The following is a 15,461-nucleotide window of genomic DNA, read 5'->3' as shown; positions in this document are numbered from 1 at the left end:
GGATAAATGAACGAATGCATATCTTTAGGTGGCTTTTAATCCAGCTCTCCTATATGGTATGTGAAGAGCCGCTAGTGTAGGATGAATTTGCTCTTTTCTGGCTTAGGCCTAAGAACAAGCTACATTTGATTAATTCCAGAGGTGACACAGTCAGCATGTAGCATAAAATAAAAATCACTCAATGAGACAATATACCCCAAAGCTGAATATAGGTAAATGAAACAAACAATTCTGTTTAAATTGTTTAACTAGTTGTTGTTGGTTTTTGTTTTTTGTTTTTTCTCCTTTCCGTCTTCTCTTACCATGAAATATAACATTAGCTGCATTACTGACTTCAGGACAGATCCCTGGAGTACTATCAGAACAGCAAAATCCGTCACGGAGCTGGGCAGCAACATTAGAATTTGGTCTGAATTGATAAAAGCTAGTAAAATCCAGAAGGTATATGAAAAGCTGCCAGATTAGCGCGGGGAAAAAACTCTAGAAGCAGCCCTAACTTTGTGCTATAACTGCATATCCTGAAGCTCCGTAGACTCGTGGTACCTACCCAGTTATTCTGAGGTTGACTGTGTTATTTAAACACTAGTGCTGGCTGTCACATTTCCAGGGATCTTACTTACTCAGGCTACTTAACTAATCCTAATTCTTCTAATTAAGAGGTCAACATTTTGAAATAGTCACTATTTAAAAAAGACCATCAAACTCTTTGGAAGGAGCCAAATGTATGGCTTGACGCAAATAGGAGAGTACCATGGATTTGAGGTGAAGGTGCTGACCTCAGCCGAAAGTCTTTGTTCACTTCCTGTGACAGCATTCGTTCAAAGATAAGACTTAATGAGCTTTTACTTGGAAATGTACTACTCTCTATTCTAGCAGAGTAGATGGTAACTTAATGAACATAATGGATGCCCTGACACGTTGCTGACCAAGGGAGATAACTAACTACCTTAGAACTAGAGACGAGGACGTCTAATTGGTGCCACTGGCTAAAGGTCTGTGAGATTCACAACAATCTGCAACTGATTTGCAGGTCGAGTCCATCTATGAAGTTTGACTCCAGGTATTCGTATACTATAAGGTATATCTATATCTATGACCCCCTTCCTTCTCATTAAAGGGAAAGTGGGCTGGGTTTGAACTCTGTTCGGACACTTGGAAGCTCAGAGCCAGGAGCAAGTTATTTGTTCTCTTTGCAATTCATATGCTTTGCCTTTAAACTCCCAGAGACAGTACTGTAAACTTCAAAACACATTGTAAACTATAAATATTATCATTAATAATAGTACCTTTTTCATTACATTTCATGTCTACAGTAGTAAGTGTTTGCTGGAGATCAGTGTAAGGATTTAAAAACAACTAATTAATATAAAGTATTACATGTAAACTAATAGAAATGTAGACATGTTGTAAGTTATTGTTTAATTTGCATTATTGAAACAGAAAACCTCAGAAAGCATGCAGATGTATTTTGGTAGGCTGAGATACAGTACTTTCACCTTTCTAGAACCTACACTCGGAGAGCCTGAAGCCTTTGACAAATTAAAACCCAAAGAGAAACACAACACCTTGCACATGGACACATGAGAAATAAGCTGGAATTGTCACAAGCTGAGAGAGAGGGAGTACGTTTTTAAAATCTGTCTTTCCTTCCCCCTACTACCACAGTGCAACAAGACAATTAAAAAACAGGTACATACTCATCATGAACAATGGTGGGGCCATCCCTTGTTAAGGCCTCTTCCTTGATGACGTTGATAAGTTCAAAAGTACTGCTTATGGGGGCATCCGGGTTAGGCCATTTGGGACACTGGAAGTGCCGAACTTCTAGGACATAGTCATCCTACAACCAATACAACACGAGTCACGGCCCATCCTTCATTTCATCCTATCTATAATCTAATGACTCGTACTTGCTCCTGAGGAAGTGTATACTACAGATGATTGAAGAATGCCCAATTAACCAAACTGCTGCAGGGAGAAAAATACTAGGGAGGTCTGCTTGACATGAACAAATGAGGTTATGATAGTGAAATAGAATCCTGTTCAGGGAAAAATTGTAAGGGACAACAAATTATAAGAGGCTTTATATCCTACTCTAGCTTACCTATAAAAATAAAGAAAAAAAAACCCAGGAAAGGGTGAGGACATCTTTATTTAAATTACTAATATAAGACAGCTCGCCTCTTACCAACCCCATAGGAAGGTAGTTAATTATGCATCAAAATGTTGTTTACTAAAAAAAAAAAAAAAAGTCTTAATATTATCATCTCTGCAACATATTGCAAGGCTCACATTTCTGATGGCAAAGAAAATACTGAGCTCTAGTATATTGTTTTTATAATTAGGTCAACAGGCCTATTTGTATGCATGCTCAATCAGAGGAACTGCTACATGTCATCTTTCCAGCTGGAAAAAGCAAATATTTGAAGGAAGCAAAAAAGGAAGTGAACATACTTAAGTCATACTCAAATGCCTGCCTGGGCCCGTCTTAAGGGTGGTAAATTACTCCATTATTACTTGGAAGGGTGATCCAGGGCCCAGCTGTGGCTGTTACTGAGGAACTGAGGTTGAGGTTACCTGTGTAGCTTCAAGGATAAAGTCATGGATGATAATTTGTTCTTCGTTAGAGAGGCACAGTCTGTCTTTGCTGATAAGGGTGACGGTAAAGGCCTCACAGTTCATGGATTCTTCTCGACTTGGCCAGTATACAAACTCGTCTTCAGCCTATGGGGACCAAAAAGAAAAGAAGGACAAAAATTCCTCTGCAGTGCTGTCAACCATTTATTTTCGAATTTTCTTACCAAACGATTTCTTTCTTTGCCATTTGCCATACCTCTCAAATCAGTTTTTAAATTGGGTTCATAGAATTATTAGCCCAATTAGATTAGCCCTATCTAATCATGCTGAGTTCAGTGGTGGTTGTATTCTATTGTAAAATACGCTTCATAACTATTTCCTAGCACCTCTCACCTATGTCATATCCGACAACCAAAAAACCTCCCTCTGTAGGGGATGTATTACCCCTAGCTGAGAAATGCTCTGTAATATAATTGTCAGAGTAAAAAAGGAGACAGGATCTAGGTCAAGTAATTTTAACTTGTTATTTCACAATGGCTTATGCGACTAAGATGTGCTAATTGTTGCTCTATGGATTATGTCATTAACAGTTCTACAGTTGACCAGCATTTTGCAAAGGACTTCCGTAAACATTCTCTTACTTGGTTTTCATAATATGCTAGTGAGGTATTTTTATCTTCTGGCTTTGTAGATGAAAACACCAAGGCTCAGACAGGCCCATAAATAGGCATATTGGCTCTAAGTACAAGGTGCTTTGTAAAAGGAAAGTTAGTCTGTCAATGTTCGATTTCAAGTCTTTCGGCCTCGAATCAGGTAAGCTTTAAACGTTCATCTACTTTTAAGATTAAAAATAAAGATTCAGTAACAGAAACTACTATACATAAAATAGATAAGCACTAACAATTTACTGAATAGCACAGGGAACTATATTCAATGTCTTGCAACAACCTATGATGGAAAATAATCAGAAAATTTAATTGGATCACTTAGCTGTACACCTGAAACGAATACAGTATTCAGGCCTGATACTTGAATTCTATCCCTGAAAACTATGGAGGCCTAAGAAAAAGAGAACCGTTGCCTAGGCTGGAGACTCTGAGAAATACAATGATTATGACGAGCCCCGCCCCCTCCTTTTTCTAATCAGTTCAAATGGCAAATTACAGTTTGCCTGTAATATATACATTTCTATGGGCATTTTCCTGAAAATGCTTAGACAGTACTAGTGAAGTCAGAAATAATCCTGAATAATGTTGAAAACAAAGAAGGTTTTGTTTAATCTTACATTGTTGCATCAGAAATGAGCCAACAGTCCAATAAGACTTATCACCCTTTCAAGTTTCAATATAGCTTATTGCCAAGTACATTTTTATTTTTAAAGCTCAGCATAAGGGGAAACAGATTAGCAACGGGGTTTAGTCTATACAAAAGAAGTCTGTAACTGTCTTGGGTTTTAATGCGTTTTGCCCAAGGAAGTGGAATTAGGGCCCTTTGAACAGATATTAAAGCCATAATGACGAACAAGGCTTCTAAATTTAACCAAATACATAGATTAAGTATAGGCCTGGATGCGATCCTGAGAAAAGTAATCTATCTAAGGCTTAATTTCCGTATCTGAAAAGTGGGAATAATAAAACTACATACCTCAAAGAGCTATTATGATGATAAGATGAACTGGAAATTATCTAATTTGCCTAAAGGCTGCCAAAGGGATTTTAGTAACGGTGGAGGAACGGCAGAAAAACCTTTTGAACACAGACAGTAAACTAGGGAATAACTGATCGTCTTGACAGACTATGACAAAGAAATGCTACTTCTTGATTCAGTAGGAGCTCTGATCGCATGCTTATTTTGCTTACAGATAGGGCAGGGACGCCTAAGCAGCAGTGAGTTTTGGGCTATTCACAGAACGATGGTCTTTGTAACGTTACAGTAGTGATAAATAACAAAGCAAACAAAAAATGCAGAAACAGTACCTTTAGAAAAAACTACACACTACTGAATCTGACTTTCGACCCTAGAGCTATGAGTGCAGACATGCGTGATTGCAGCATAGCCTCCTTGGGCCTCGGAGAGACACCGAGATGACAGGCCCGGTGGCCCGGTATCGGCGCTGTCCACAGAACACGTATTGACTCACTCAGTCAGTCTCCCCCTCTCCTCCCCATACAAATGAGCTCTTGGGTATAGTGACTGTCCTCTGTTAAGTGAGGATAACAAAACACTGACTCATCCAACAAATGCACGTTTTAACAACCCTAAATGCCTCCAATTTCCATATGCCGAACAGAGTAGACCCCTATTGCCAGCTAATTTGAAAATTTACACTCCAGTTTTTAGCTTAAGATTCTCAACTTTGTTGCCATTCTATCACACAGAAGCAGTCTTGGTATTCCGAAGCTGGAGCAGAAAGCGACAAAGTGAAGTTCCTACTGACTGGGCACACAGTCAAATGCATGTCATCAAGACTAGGGGTTCACTCACATGCTGTTCTTTCTTGATTAAAAAACTCACTACTCTGACACTCACGGAGGCAGATCGTTTTTGTTTTTGTTTTTACTTTGTGCGCTTACAAGTCCTCATAGTAACTTCTGAAGACCCAACTATTTCGAAACTTAAGAATGCAATGAGAGCTCAGCAGAAGTAGTTACACTTATTTTCATAAACGTGCTCACCCTTCTCCTCTAGGGTCTAGCGACCTCAATAGGGAAGGACTAAAGGGAGAAGAAAGAGGTAGTAGCTTAGTCAAGGTCTTAAAAAGCACCATCAAGTCCGAACAAGGAAGGCTTTCCTAATCTCCCTCCCTGTAATAGATCGGGCTTGCCTATGGATTGGGGGAAAATAACGATACATTATTAGTACTTTTGATACCGTTTTCTTTGGGCCAGGAAACATTTCTGTGATGTGGCGGCATTGGACATATACAATAGCAAAATGAGACAGGTGACTCAAGTTCCAATCCTGGCTCCCATGGTTCGTATATGCCCTTGGGCAAGTTACTTCCCTCAGTTTTCTCAGCTACTAAAGGGGATGCTGAGAGCACCTGTGTCATCGAGTTGTAGAAAGGATTAAAGGAGTTAATACAGGTAAAGATACAATCAATCAATGTTAACTACTGTTAACATTTATTGATATAATCAATAAAGGATATAATCAATGTTAACTACTGTTACTGTTCATTTATTTTTCAACAGTGACATATAGCAACTAAGAGGTTGGCTTAAGATCGTGCATTAGTGAGGTTAGAAAAAGGACCTTCTTCAAAACCTTCTGGGCTTCCCTGGTAGCTCAGTGGTTAAGAATCCGCCTGCCAATTCAGGGGACATGGGTTCGAGCCCTGCTCCGGGAAGATCCCACATGCCGCGGAGCAACTAAGCCCGCGCACCTAGAGCCCATGTTTCGCGATGAGGAGCCGCCGCCGTGAGAAGCCCGCGCGCAGCAACAAAGACCCAACGCAGCCAAAATAAAGAAATAAAAACCTTCTCCCATGCTGCCATGTACAGTACAACTGAGGGGTGATTGATTGATATATCACCAGCATTAGGGATCAGTGCTGATCCTGTTGGAACTGATAGGGTCAGGAATGGTAAGACTAGGAAAGGCACCTGTGCAGACATAGAAGATGAGAAGTCTGAATTCCCTCCCTAGCATGTACAGACACGGTAGCCCTGTGACAAGGTAATTTATGCTCTGGCCTCCCGGGCTCATTAATATATAGCAGATGTGCTTTACTTACCAAGCTCTGGTTGTCTGGCAGCATGACAATGATCTGTGCGTTATGATCCCAAATCATTCGCCAGAAGTCTTTCGTAGTATGTGGCAGAGGATGCTGGGTTATGATAAATTCATTGCTCCTGTAATAGCCCTTCAGTTAGGAGGACGAAAAACCAGTGATTATGAGTGTTTAACTCCGCAGCAGTAAAATATATTCATGAAATAAGACCGGCACTGTTTCGACCTCACGAAAATAATCAAAAGAGGCATTCAGTGCATTGGGCTAATTTTTAGATGTACTTCTCCTAACATGTATATAGACAGTTTTCTCTCCACGTCCGATGCACTTCTAGTTCCCCCTGCTGTTTTTACTTGACAGCAATTTCAACATTTATTCCAAGACTAGATGGGTGAAATTCACGAAAAGATTAATTCCTTACTTAACAAGCGTTTCTGTTAGCTTAAGCAATTTTTGTGTCCTCACCGATTAGGTATCCTTGGTTAGAGGTTTCCAGATACAGAAATCTCTATAATTTTGATATTACACATCAAGGAATTACTTGAAAGTCACATAGGTGGTATCTGCTGTTTAGCACCTTTCAGTTTAATTGACTTTATTTATAATTAACTGTTGACTCTCACCATGATATAAGAAGCATTAATGTAGTCTGTTCCTTTCATTCCAGGCAACGGTGCAAGGCCCACTCGAGCACGCTCAGCTGTGACATGGAAAAAACGAAAATACCACATTTGCCTCATTACCCCTCACCACCAACAGCACTTTCTGAGAGTTACTTGGTGAGTAATAGAGCTCTTTGGCTCCCCTTTCTTTTTAAGACTTACCTATATTTTTAAACAAGCTAGAGCGTCATCAGCTAAGGAAGAATGTAAAATGAAATTCTGCTGCATGTGCCCAGCAGGACCCAGACGTTCTAGGAATAACACTTGACTGTGGGAGAGGCTTCCCCAGCGGATCACTAAGAGGATACTGTGTGTGGAGTCGACACAGGGTTTCAGGTCACTCTTGACCCTGGTTTCCTATTCCTACACTTATACCAACGTATTGTAGTTTGCTCTTTTGCCATCCCCTTACTCCCAATCTTTTTCTTTGGGAAGGGCTTAGAAAATATTGGCCTCTTTCAGTAGACAGAATCTCTTCACTGATCACCCATGCCTGTGTCTACAGTGTACTACACACAGTATCCACTGCTGTGTCCCAAGTTATTTATGCAGCGGTCACCACCTACCAATGGTGCCTTAGTCTCTAATAGCCAGAATAATTTAGTCTCAATAGCCAGAATAATTTAGCAATGTAGTTCCAGCTGTGCGGATTAATCCAGGACTCTCTGTTTGAAGAGAGCATTAATGCCACAGTGATAATGACTTGACTTTTTTTTTTTAAAGGCAAGACATGGTAGAAATAATCTAACTCTTGAATTTCGAGGTGAACTGAAGCGAGCTTTCATGTCACATAGACGCAGCAACTTGCTGGTGCCGACACCCACCCCTCCCGTTTTGATCAAACTGCTTCAGTTGTTCTCAGCATAACTTTTTCCCTTGGTAGTGGCTGCCTCTTTACCTAACACACAAAATCCAAAGAAAAAACGAACACAGGCAAGTCGAACTGATTTTAAGATCTTACAGGGCACGACTGAAGAGTTTCTGTTCTTTTCTTTGTTACACTCTTTCTGAGCACTGAAGCATTCCACGTATTTTGCATTACACTGTGTGACCAGCTGAAAGAAAAGCAACATTTTAGCCTTCATTCAAAGGATTATAATTGTGCCTGTGTTAACTAACTTATTGTGGTAATGGTTTCTCAGTATATAGTTAACTATCAAACCATTACGTTGTAGACCCTAAACTTGGAATTCTTTGACCTACATGCAGCGTGGTCTATCTCAGTCAAGCGGGGAAAGACAACAAAACAAAAACAAAGGTATAATTGATAGCATCTGCTTGATGATCTGGCACAGATACTATAAACATTTTTGTATCCCAAAGGACACTTTTTTGTGTTTCAAGAGTGGTAGCTTTTTCAGTTGTCTTGGTTGTTTGTGTGCTTGTTTTATTTACTACTAGGCCTTAGGTTTCTTTCTTTTTTTTGTCTGTACGGGGGCCTCTCACTGCCGTGGTCTCTCCCGTTGCAGAGCACAGGCTCCGGACGCGCAGGCTCAGCGGCCACGGCTCACGGGCCCAGCCGCTCTGCGGCATGTGGGATCTTCCCGGACCGGGGCACGAACCTGCGTCGCCTGCATGAGCAGGCAGACTCTCAACCACTGCGCCACCAGGGAAGCCCTAGGCCTTAGGTTTCTTGACTACAGGCACTATGTAAGCAGCATTTGTTGAATTAACGTGGGTTTCTCTGTTGATGATGTCACTGATTCCTCACAGCCACATGAAATGCAGGTGGCTCTATACTAGCAAACACGGCTTCCTGGTAATAAGAGCTAATCATGGTAAAGAATTTACTAAGTTCTCAGTAAATGTCTGTTAAACTGAACTGACATTGTTCTAAGGCTGTTATAAATAATTAGCCCAGTAGTTTGGTTATTCTTCCTGTGTATATAGCTTGGTTGAATCATTCTGTCAATCTTTTGGGAGGGGGTGGGGAGGGAGGGGTCCATGCAAACAGAGTATATGGGAACGGTCTCCTTCTCTACATGGAGGTGGATGTAGTTGGTTAATGCCTGTAAAGGAACAAATGACCTCGTTTCCTTTGATGAATTTTTAAAACTGTATAAACAAATGTTGCAGAAACAGAAAAGGCAGAATTTAATTAAGAATTATTGGTACTTAATTTTTTTAAGAATTCATTTTAAACATTCAAAATGAGACACTATGTCCTCACTATTGATTACCTCAAATGGTTCGCAGAGCAGTAAGGATGTTATAAAAGGAGACCTAGAAATTTAAAATTGTTATAACTGAACTTGGTGAAATTGATCTACTTTTCAGTTCATATCACTTGTTATCATTTGTTTGACAGTCTCATTTCTTGAGCTGAGACTCGAAGGTTTCAGTGTCTATGGAAGGTTTTACCATGAAAACTAAAACTGCAGAGATTCATCTCTTTCCATCTTGACACAAAACGAGAAATTACATGTAGAACAATGTGCAAAAAAGCCTGGTTTTTTTTAAAGTCTAATGAGAGACTACGAAATAGGAAAGCACTTAGTACTTTGAGATGACTGCGCTTTCTGATCTTACTTACTTTAATAGTTCTTACAGTCTCTCTTTTCACTCAATTCCGTATAAACCTTAACTGTCTTTACACCTCATGCCCCCATGCCCCTATCAAAGAAAAAGAATAACCATTTAGGAAAAGTTAACTAAAGTTTCTTTAGTATTCCGTAGTAACTAGATCTTTTCTAGTTTCTAAATTATCTGCTAGGATAGTCATTCAAAGAGCTTTGCTTTTAAGATAATGCCAACAAATAGCCGTTCTCCATCAGGGTAAGACAGTATTTGTTCAGAAAAAAATACAGAGGATAGGGCTTCCCTGGTGGTGCAGTGGTTGAGAGTCCGCCTGCCGATGCAGGGGACACGGGTTCGTGCCCCGGTCCAGGAAGATCCCACATGCCGCGGAGCGGCTAGGCCCGTGAGCCACGGCTGCTGAGCCTGCGCTCCGCAACGGGAGAGGCCACAACAGTGAGGCCCGCGTACCGCAAAAAAAAAAATACAGAGGATATTTTTTGGACTGGAACGACTGACAGAGTACCATGTCATTGGGGCCAGGGGCAAATGTTAAAGTCGTAAACTGTGCAGAAGAAAATACAGCACAGCACTGTCTACTTGGATACCCACAATTCATACGTAAGTCGAAACTTGATCTTCCCATGGATTACATCTGAGGAGTACAGATAGATAGTAATCCATTTTAGTCTAGACATTCATGCAAAAAAGACACGACCCTCCCAACTCAAGGCATTTCTTTACCTCCTTGCTGCTTTGCCAAAGAAACGTATTGAAAGCACTACCTTGAACTGTTTCTCCAGTCGTGTCTTTCCTCCCGCTCCTGGTATGAGGATACTGTTAACGTAACTATGCAGCTGACTGGAAGATACTTCAGTCTCCTTTCCAAGAATGGCTTCCAACAAGGCATCGTGGATGAAAATGTACTGCTCCTAAAAGGCACACGACATGGTAGTCACTGAGGAGAGCTGCGACAGGGCAGCCACCTCTGTCCCCTGCGTGAAATCGACCTTAGATGAACTCTTCCCCTAGCAGGGACCTCCCTCATGCATTTACAGCCAGGGGGGTCGGCTCCAGTCCATCCTTCCTTATCTGTCAGAAGTTATTTTAGGGTAGGGCTTGTGCTGCGTTTAGTTCTGTATTCCATACCACGTCCCAAACAAAGCAGTGGGAAGACGTGTGTTCAGTGAAGGGCTTCAGAACCATTGCCTCGTATATATCTCTCAGGCTAAACAACAAGGTTTAAGCGCCCCCAGCATGGAATACACAGCACTAGAGAAAACTCTATCTGCTTCATTTAAGAGCCACACAGAAATGGATGCCTGTGAGCCAAAGAACGGTATCCCGGTTAGGACATCTTCCAACACAAACCTGTAAATTCCTTCCAGGCCCAAGAGAATGCGTATGTCTCACTCTCAGTCATTCAACTTGCAGTTCAAGCGTGTGCTGGAATCACATGAGAACACCAGCACCCCTCCTCACCTCAGTCTGGACGAGGTAGTTGCGCTGTGTCCTGATATGCTTCAGGAATCCCAGGACATTGACTGTGCTTTTGTCTTTTATCTGTTGCAGCATGCTGTCGATCACAATGTAGGTGCCCGTCCTGCCCACGCCAGCACTGGAAGAGAGGCAGACACTCAACTAGTACACCTGCTGCTCTACCAGGTCATGAACCATGGATTACAAAAATTATCATCTGAGTCTCCAACGGGCTGAGAAATAACCTACGTCGTCAACTATACTAGGTTCTCTCAACAAGAGGGTTATGCTGACATACGGATAGCATTCAGAAACTTCAATAGGATCTTCCTCCCCCGTGAGTCTTGAGGGGGAGGGAAGACTGCCCTTCTACCATACATAAAAATATAAAATATGTATAAATATAAATAAATAAAAATATAGTTACAGATTTGCTTTCTCAGCCTTGCTTGCAGCTCAAGCAAAGGGTTTAACTCTGTGATGCCAGGGGCCGCAAGGTGTCTCTCCTGGCAGTAGCCATCTCCGCACCAGAAGCACCCCTGCCGAGGCATCGCCTGGTTCTCCCGCTCCCCCAGGGATTCTGGGAGAACGCACTGTCCTTTCGATAAACCCCCTTTGTGCACAACTCCCGCCCAGGGTGCTCAGTACTGGCAAGTTCCTATTTATAAGGGCTACTTTCCTTTAGTAATCCAGGGGTAGGAGAAGAAGAGCCCCTCTGGAAAAGCTGGCCTCTTTTATTCCCGTTTCCTGATTGTTATTTAAGCAAAACAACACAACCCAGCCCAGGGAGACCCGAGTTCTGCCGTATTGAACCACAGGCTTCTTTTGGCAGAAACCTACCGCCTCAGGTTCCCCATCTCACACAGTTTTGTTGATGATACCCAAGTGCTTTGATTGACAGACCTTCACCTCTATTTTAGTGATTCTAAATGGGTGAGCAAAAATGTAGAGTCCTTATGGGACTTTAAACAGAGTCCTTATGGGACTTTTCCGACGTCTGCAAAGGACCTGCTCTGTGGAAGCATGTTATGAGAACAGCCCCAAAGAAACGCTGAGAAAAGGCTGGGCAGCTATGTAACATACATCACAGAATAAGCAACATCACTTAAAAAGCCCAGCAATCCAAATGAAACACAATAAAAGCATTTTTGAAACAATCAGCTAAGGTTGTTTAAGGTAGTTAGTTTAGATGGGAAAACAGGCTTTATCTGTGCTTTAAAAAAGGTATTTTATATAGCACGTATAAACTGAAAGCCTTTCACACATAAACTAACTATTATCATTTGGAGGAACCCTACAGAAAAGCCATGTTCAAAAACTCAAAATCTCTAGTGCGGAAAGTTCTAAATTTGTGTGTAAGGTTTCTATATATTAGGAGCTGCCAACAATTTCCCTATAAACACTGGGGATTTTTTATCAGTAATAAGAAGGCGTTATAAAAACTGGAGACTCATCCTCTAAGAGCATATTTTGTTGTAACCTCAGAAGCAGCAGATGATTTCTTAATGTGAGGGGACTACAGTGACCTTCCATAACCCTAACAGGTCTCATTGGTCCCAGTTTTCAGAGTTAAGACTCCGTTTCTAAATCAAACAAAGCCGCAAGCAGCAGGGCCACAGTGGTCCAAGTTCACACAGCCCACACCCGCTGCTCTGCCCAATTCAAATGCTGAATCCCAGGCAGAAGAAAGGGGACGCCGTTGGCCTCACCTGCAGTGCACCAACACAGGGCCCATTTCTGGAGTCCGGGCTGCTGAGGACCTCCTCACGAAGGTCAGGACCGGGAGGGCGTACTCGGGAACTCCCATGTCGGGCCACTGCGTGTAGTGGTACTGGATCACTACCCGTTCATTCTGACGCCCCTTGGGATTTCCCTTCTGACCCTGAGAGAGGGTGAGAAAAGATGGCTTTAAGCTGAGAGTGGGCATTCTGGTAAAAATCACGTAAGGGGGCTTCCCTGGTGGCGCAGTGGTTGAGAGCCCGCCTGCCGATGCAGGGGACGCGGGTTCGTGCCCTGGTCCGGGAAGATCCCATGTGCCGCAGAGCGGCTGGGCCCATGAGCCATGGCAGCTGAGCCTGCGTGTCCGGAGCCTGTGCTCCGCAACGGGAGAGGCCACAGCAGTGAGAGGCCCGTGTACTAAAAAAAAAAAAAAAAATCACCTAAGGATGTCAGCAAACCTGACCTCTGTTCCCATTCGCCTTAACTGCTGTTCCTGGGGTTGGTTATTTCCTCTGTGTGGCCCTCTCATGCCCAAAATGGAGACATGACCTGGGTGCATAGAAGGATCAGACATCTCTTGGAAGAGAAAATGGGTTAAGACTGTACCAAGAATGAATGTTTAGTATCGGTTTTCTGGATCTGGACCAATCCAAGCACTTTGTAATTTGCCTACAAGGCCTCCACTTCCTGGCAGCATTTGAGATGCCCCAACTCATCTGACTGTGGGCCGGGACTCACATTCTTTCTCCACTGTCCGGACTGGACCTTTAGGAGCCAGAGTGCTCGTGCCGTACACTCTCCAGGAGGTGTGGGGAGGATCCTAAGTGACAAGTGGTTCGAAATCTCTAGAGTCAAAGGCAACAATCAATTTATCTGTCACTTTCATAAAGGAACACTACTCTGAAGAATTCATTTAAGTGGCTGCACTTTTTACACTTGAACCACTTTGGATGAAAAATTTCCCCAAATAGATCACTTGCTGTGATTTTTTTTTTTTTAAATTACCAATACCTCTAAAATAAAAAAATTTTTTTTGATGATTCAGGGTCATTAATCCATTGACACTGAACCTTGTAGGGTGTCTGGCCCTGTGCTACAAGGCCTTTGGATGTCTTTGATTTCTTAATTCTTCTGTTACCCCTCATTTTCCTATTTCTTCCGCATTTGCAGTTACGATGGTCAGTGTACAAAACACCTAACGTTCCTATTAGACTTGCTCCTCTGGCTTAAGCTGTTTCTAAAATAAGAGTAAGTGGGTCGTGTTTAAATAACCTGAGGTGCTTCCGTGAGTAATGGACACTGTACTTAATGAGTTACTGGTTAGCTTGAGCCAGTTAACAGCTCTATTACAGAGAACACAGATAAAAACAGTGCAGCTGATTTTTATATACTTCTGCTATTCTTGGAAACAAACTATACACAGAAAGGACTGTTAACCTTGGATCACAAATGGGCTTCAGAGCCACTGACAGTGCGTATAAAAATCTCGGTAAATGTGAATTCTTCTGGGGCAAGAGGGACGCAATTTTATCACATTCTCCAAGATGTCCAAGACTAAAAAAATAAATTAGGAACCACTGCTACAAACAACTCCCATACCTAAACCTCTGTAGAGTACTACTTCACATTTTCCTAATGAGCACCTGTCTTGAGTTCATAATACTGCTACAGTGATCTATGAGTCTCGATGGGACAGTGGATTTTCAACAAGAGAAACTGAGATAACTTGAAAGCACCATTTCCACAAGGTGTAATTCTCACGATGGTAACAGTTCTGCTACAGAGAAGGGTTTTACTGTTAAGTCACATTAGGAAACACGACCAAGTTGTATCAGTTTCTTAACTCTAGCACTCTCGGTACTTGTGTTCCTTGTAAATTTCTAAGGGGGAATACGTACTACGTGGCATTCATTTTCCATACTTACTGAAGCACAGAATTTGATTTCTGCAAGCACCTTGCAGGGCTAGTATCCCTTGGGACACACTTTGGGAAACAATGCTTTAAAGCTGTCAGAAAATTGGAATTAAAAAGCTGCATCACCAAACAAACAGATGCTGCCGTATTTGCTGGTTACCAAAACCTCAGAGGACCTTTTTCTTTCCCCCCAAATGAAGCCTCTTTCATGAAGAGATTAAAGAACTCAATCAGGCCAGTTAAATTCTATTATGTGCTTTGCCAGTATCTTTCACACCATACACTGATGTCAATCAAAAGAGTTGTGAAAAAAATGTTTCAAAAATACTTTTTTAAAAACCAAGTTGGTTACGAGAGTTGGCCTTAGTCGCACAGTAATTTTCATACTAGTTTAAAAAGAGATGCCCTGGCAGCCCACCCAACTCCTTCAATACCTTTTTCACTTTTGTATTTCGGACTGAAAAACGACGAACAGTATAGCAGGCGTGTACTTTTGTGCTCTTCAGTGTGACAATAATGTTTCCATACTCCTCACTGTTCTCTGTGGGCCAATACTGATCACATTTTCGCTGCAGAAAAGAAAAAAGCTGTAAATTATAACTGCAATTGATGTCACAATTCCAATGTTGATAATGTGGTTTCAAATGATGGTGTGGAGACACAGGCCATATCACCACGTGGTTGACTAAAAAAGGAATGCATGGGCTGAAGGCCTTGCAGGCAGATGTGACCTCTGAAGAGGTTAATCTTGGGACACGTTTGGGCAAGATCACTTGAGAAATGGGCCTAGTGTTCGCGATCATCCTTCAACACACGATGTACTTTAAAAGAAGGTCTAAGAAAAATCCTGTATATTTGACCT

At 41.9% G+C, this 15,461-nt stretch overlaps 1 protein-coding gene across 7 annotated transcripts in view; it reads right to left on the bottom strand.

Moving 5' to 3' along the window:
• Positions 1-15,461, bottom strand: part of PTPRG (protein tyrosine phosphatase receptor type G) — a 725,999-nt gene that overhangs the window by 16,656 nt on the left and 693,882 nt on the right. For all 7 annotated transcript variants that reach the window (XM_073811323.1, XM_073811322.1, XM_073811324.1 and 4 more), the window contains 9 exons: positions 15,034-15,168; positions 12,675-12,847; positions 10,969-11,104; positions 10,272-10,418; positions 7,934-8,027; positions 6,934-7,010; positions 6,314-6,442; positions 2,578-2,724; positions 1,698-1,840 (listed from right to left, as the gene is read on the bottom strand). In XM_073811323.1, coding sequence (XP_073667424.1) covers positions 1,698-1,840; positions 2,578-2,724; positions 6,314-6,442; positions 6,934-7,010; positions 7,934-8,027; positions 10,272-10,418; positions 10,969-11,104; positions 12,675-12,847; positions 15,034-15,168 — 1,181 coding nt within the window. The remainder of the gene's footprint in view (positions 1-1,697; positions 1,841-2,577; positions 2,725-6,313; positions 6,443-6,933; positions 7,011-7,933; positions 8,028-10,271; positions 10,419-10,968; positions 11,105-12,674; positions 12,848-15,033; positions 15,169-15,461) is intronic.

Source organism: Tursiops truncatus, chromosome 10 (assembly GCF_011762595.2).
Source record: "Tursiops truncatus isolate mTurTru1 chromosome 10, mTurTru1.mat.Y, whole genome shotgun sequence".
Classification (NCBI taxonomy): Eukaryota; Metazoa; Chordata; class Mammalia; order Artiodactyla; family Delphinidae; genus Tursiops; species Tursiops truncatus.
Note: the sequence above shows the minus strand (reverse complement) of the source record. Positions and strands in the feature narration are given on the sequence as shown.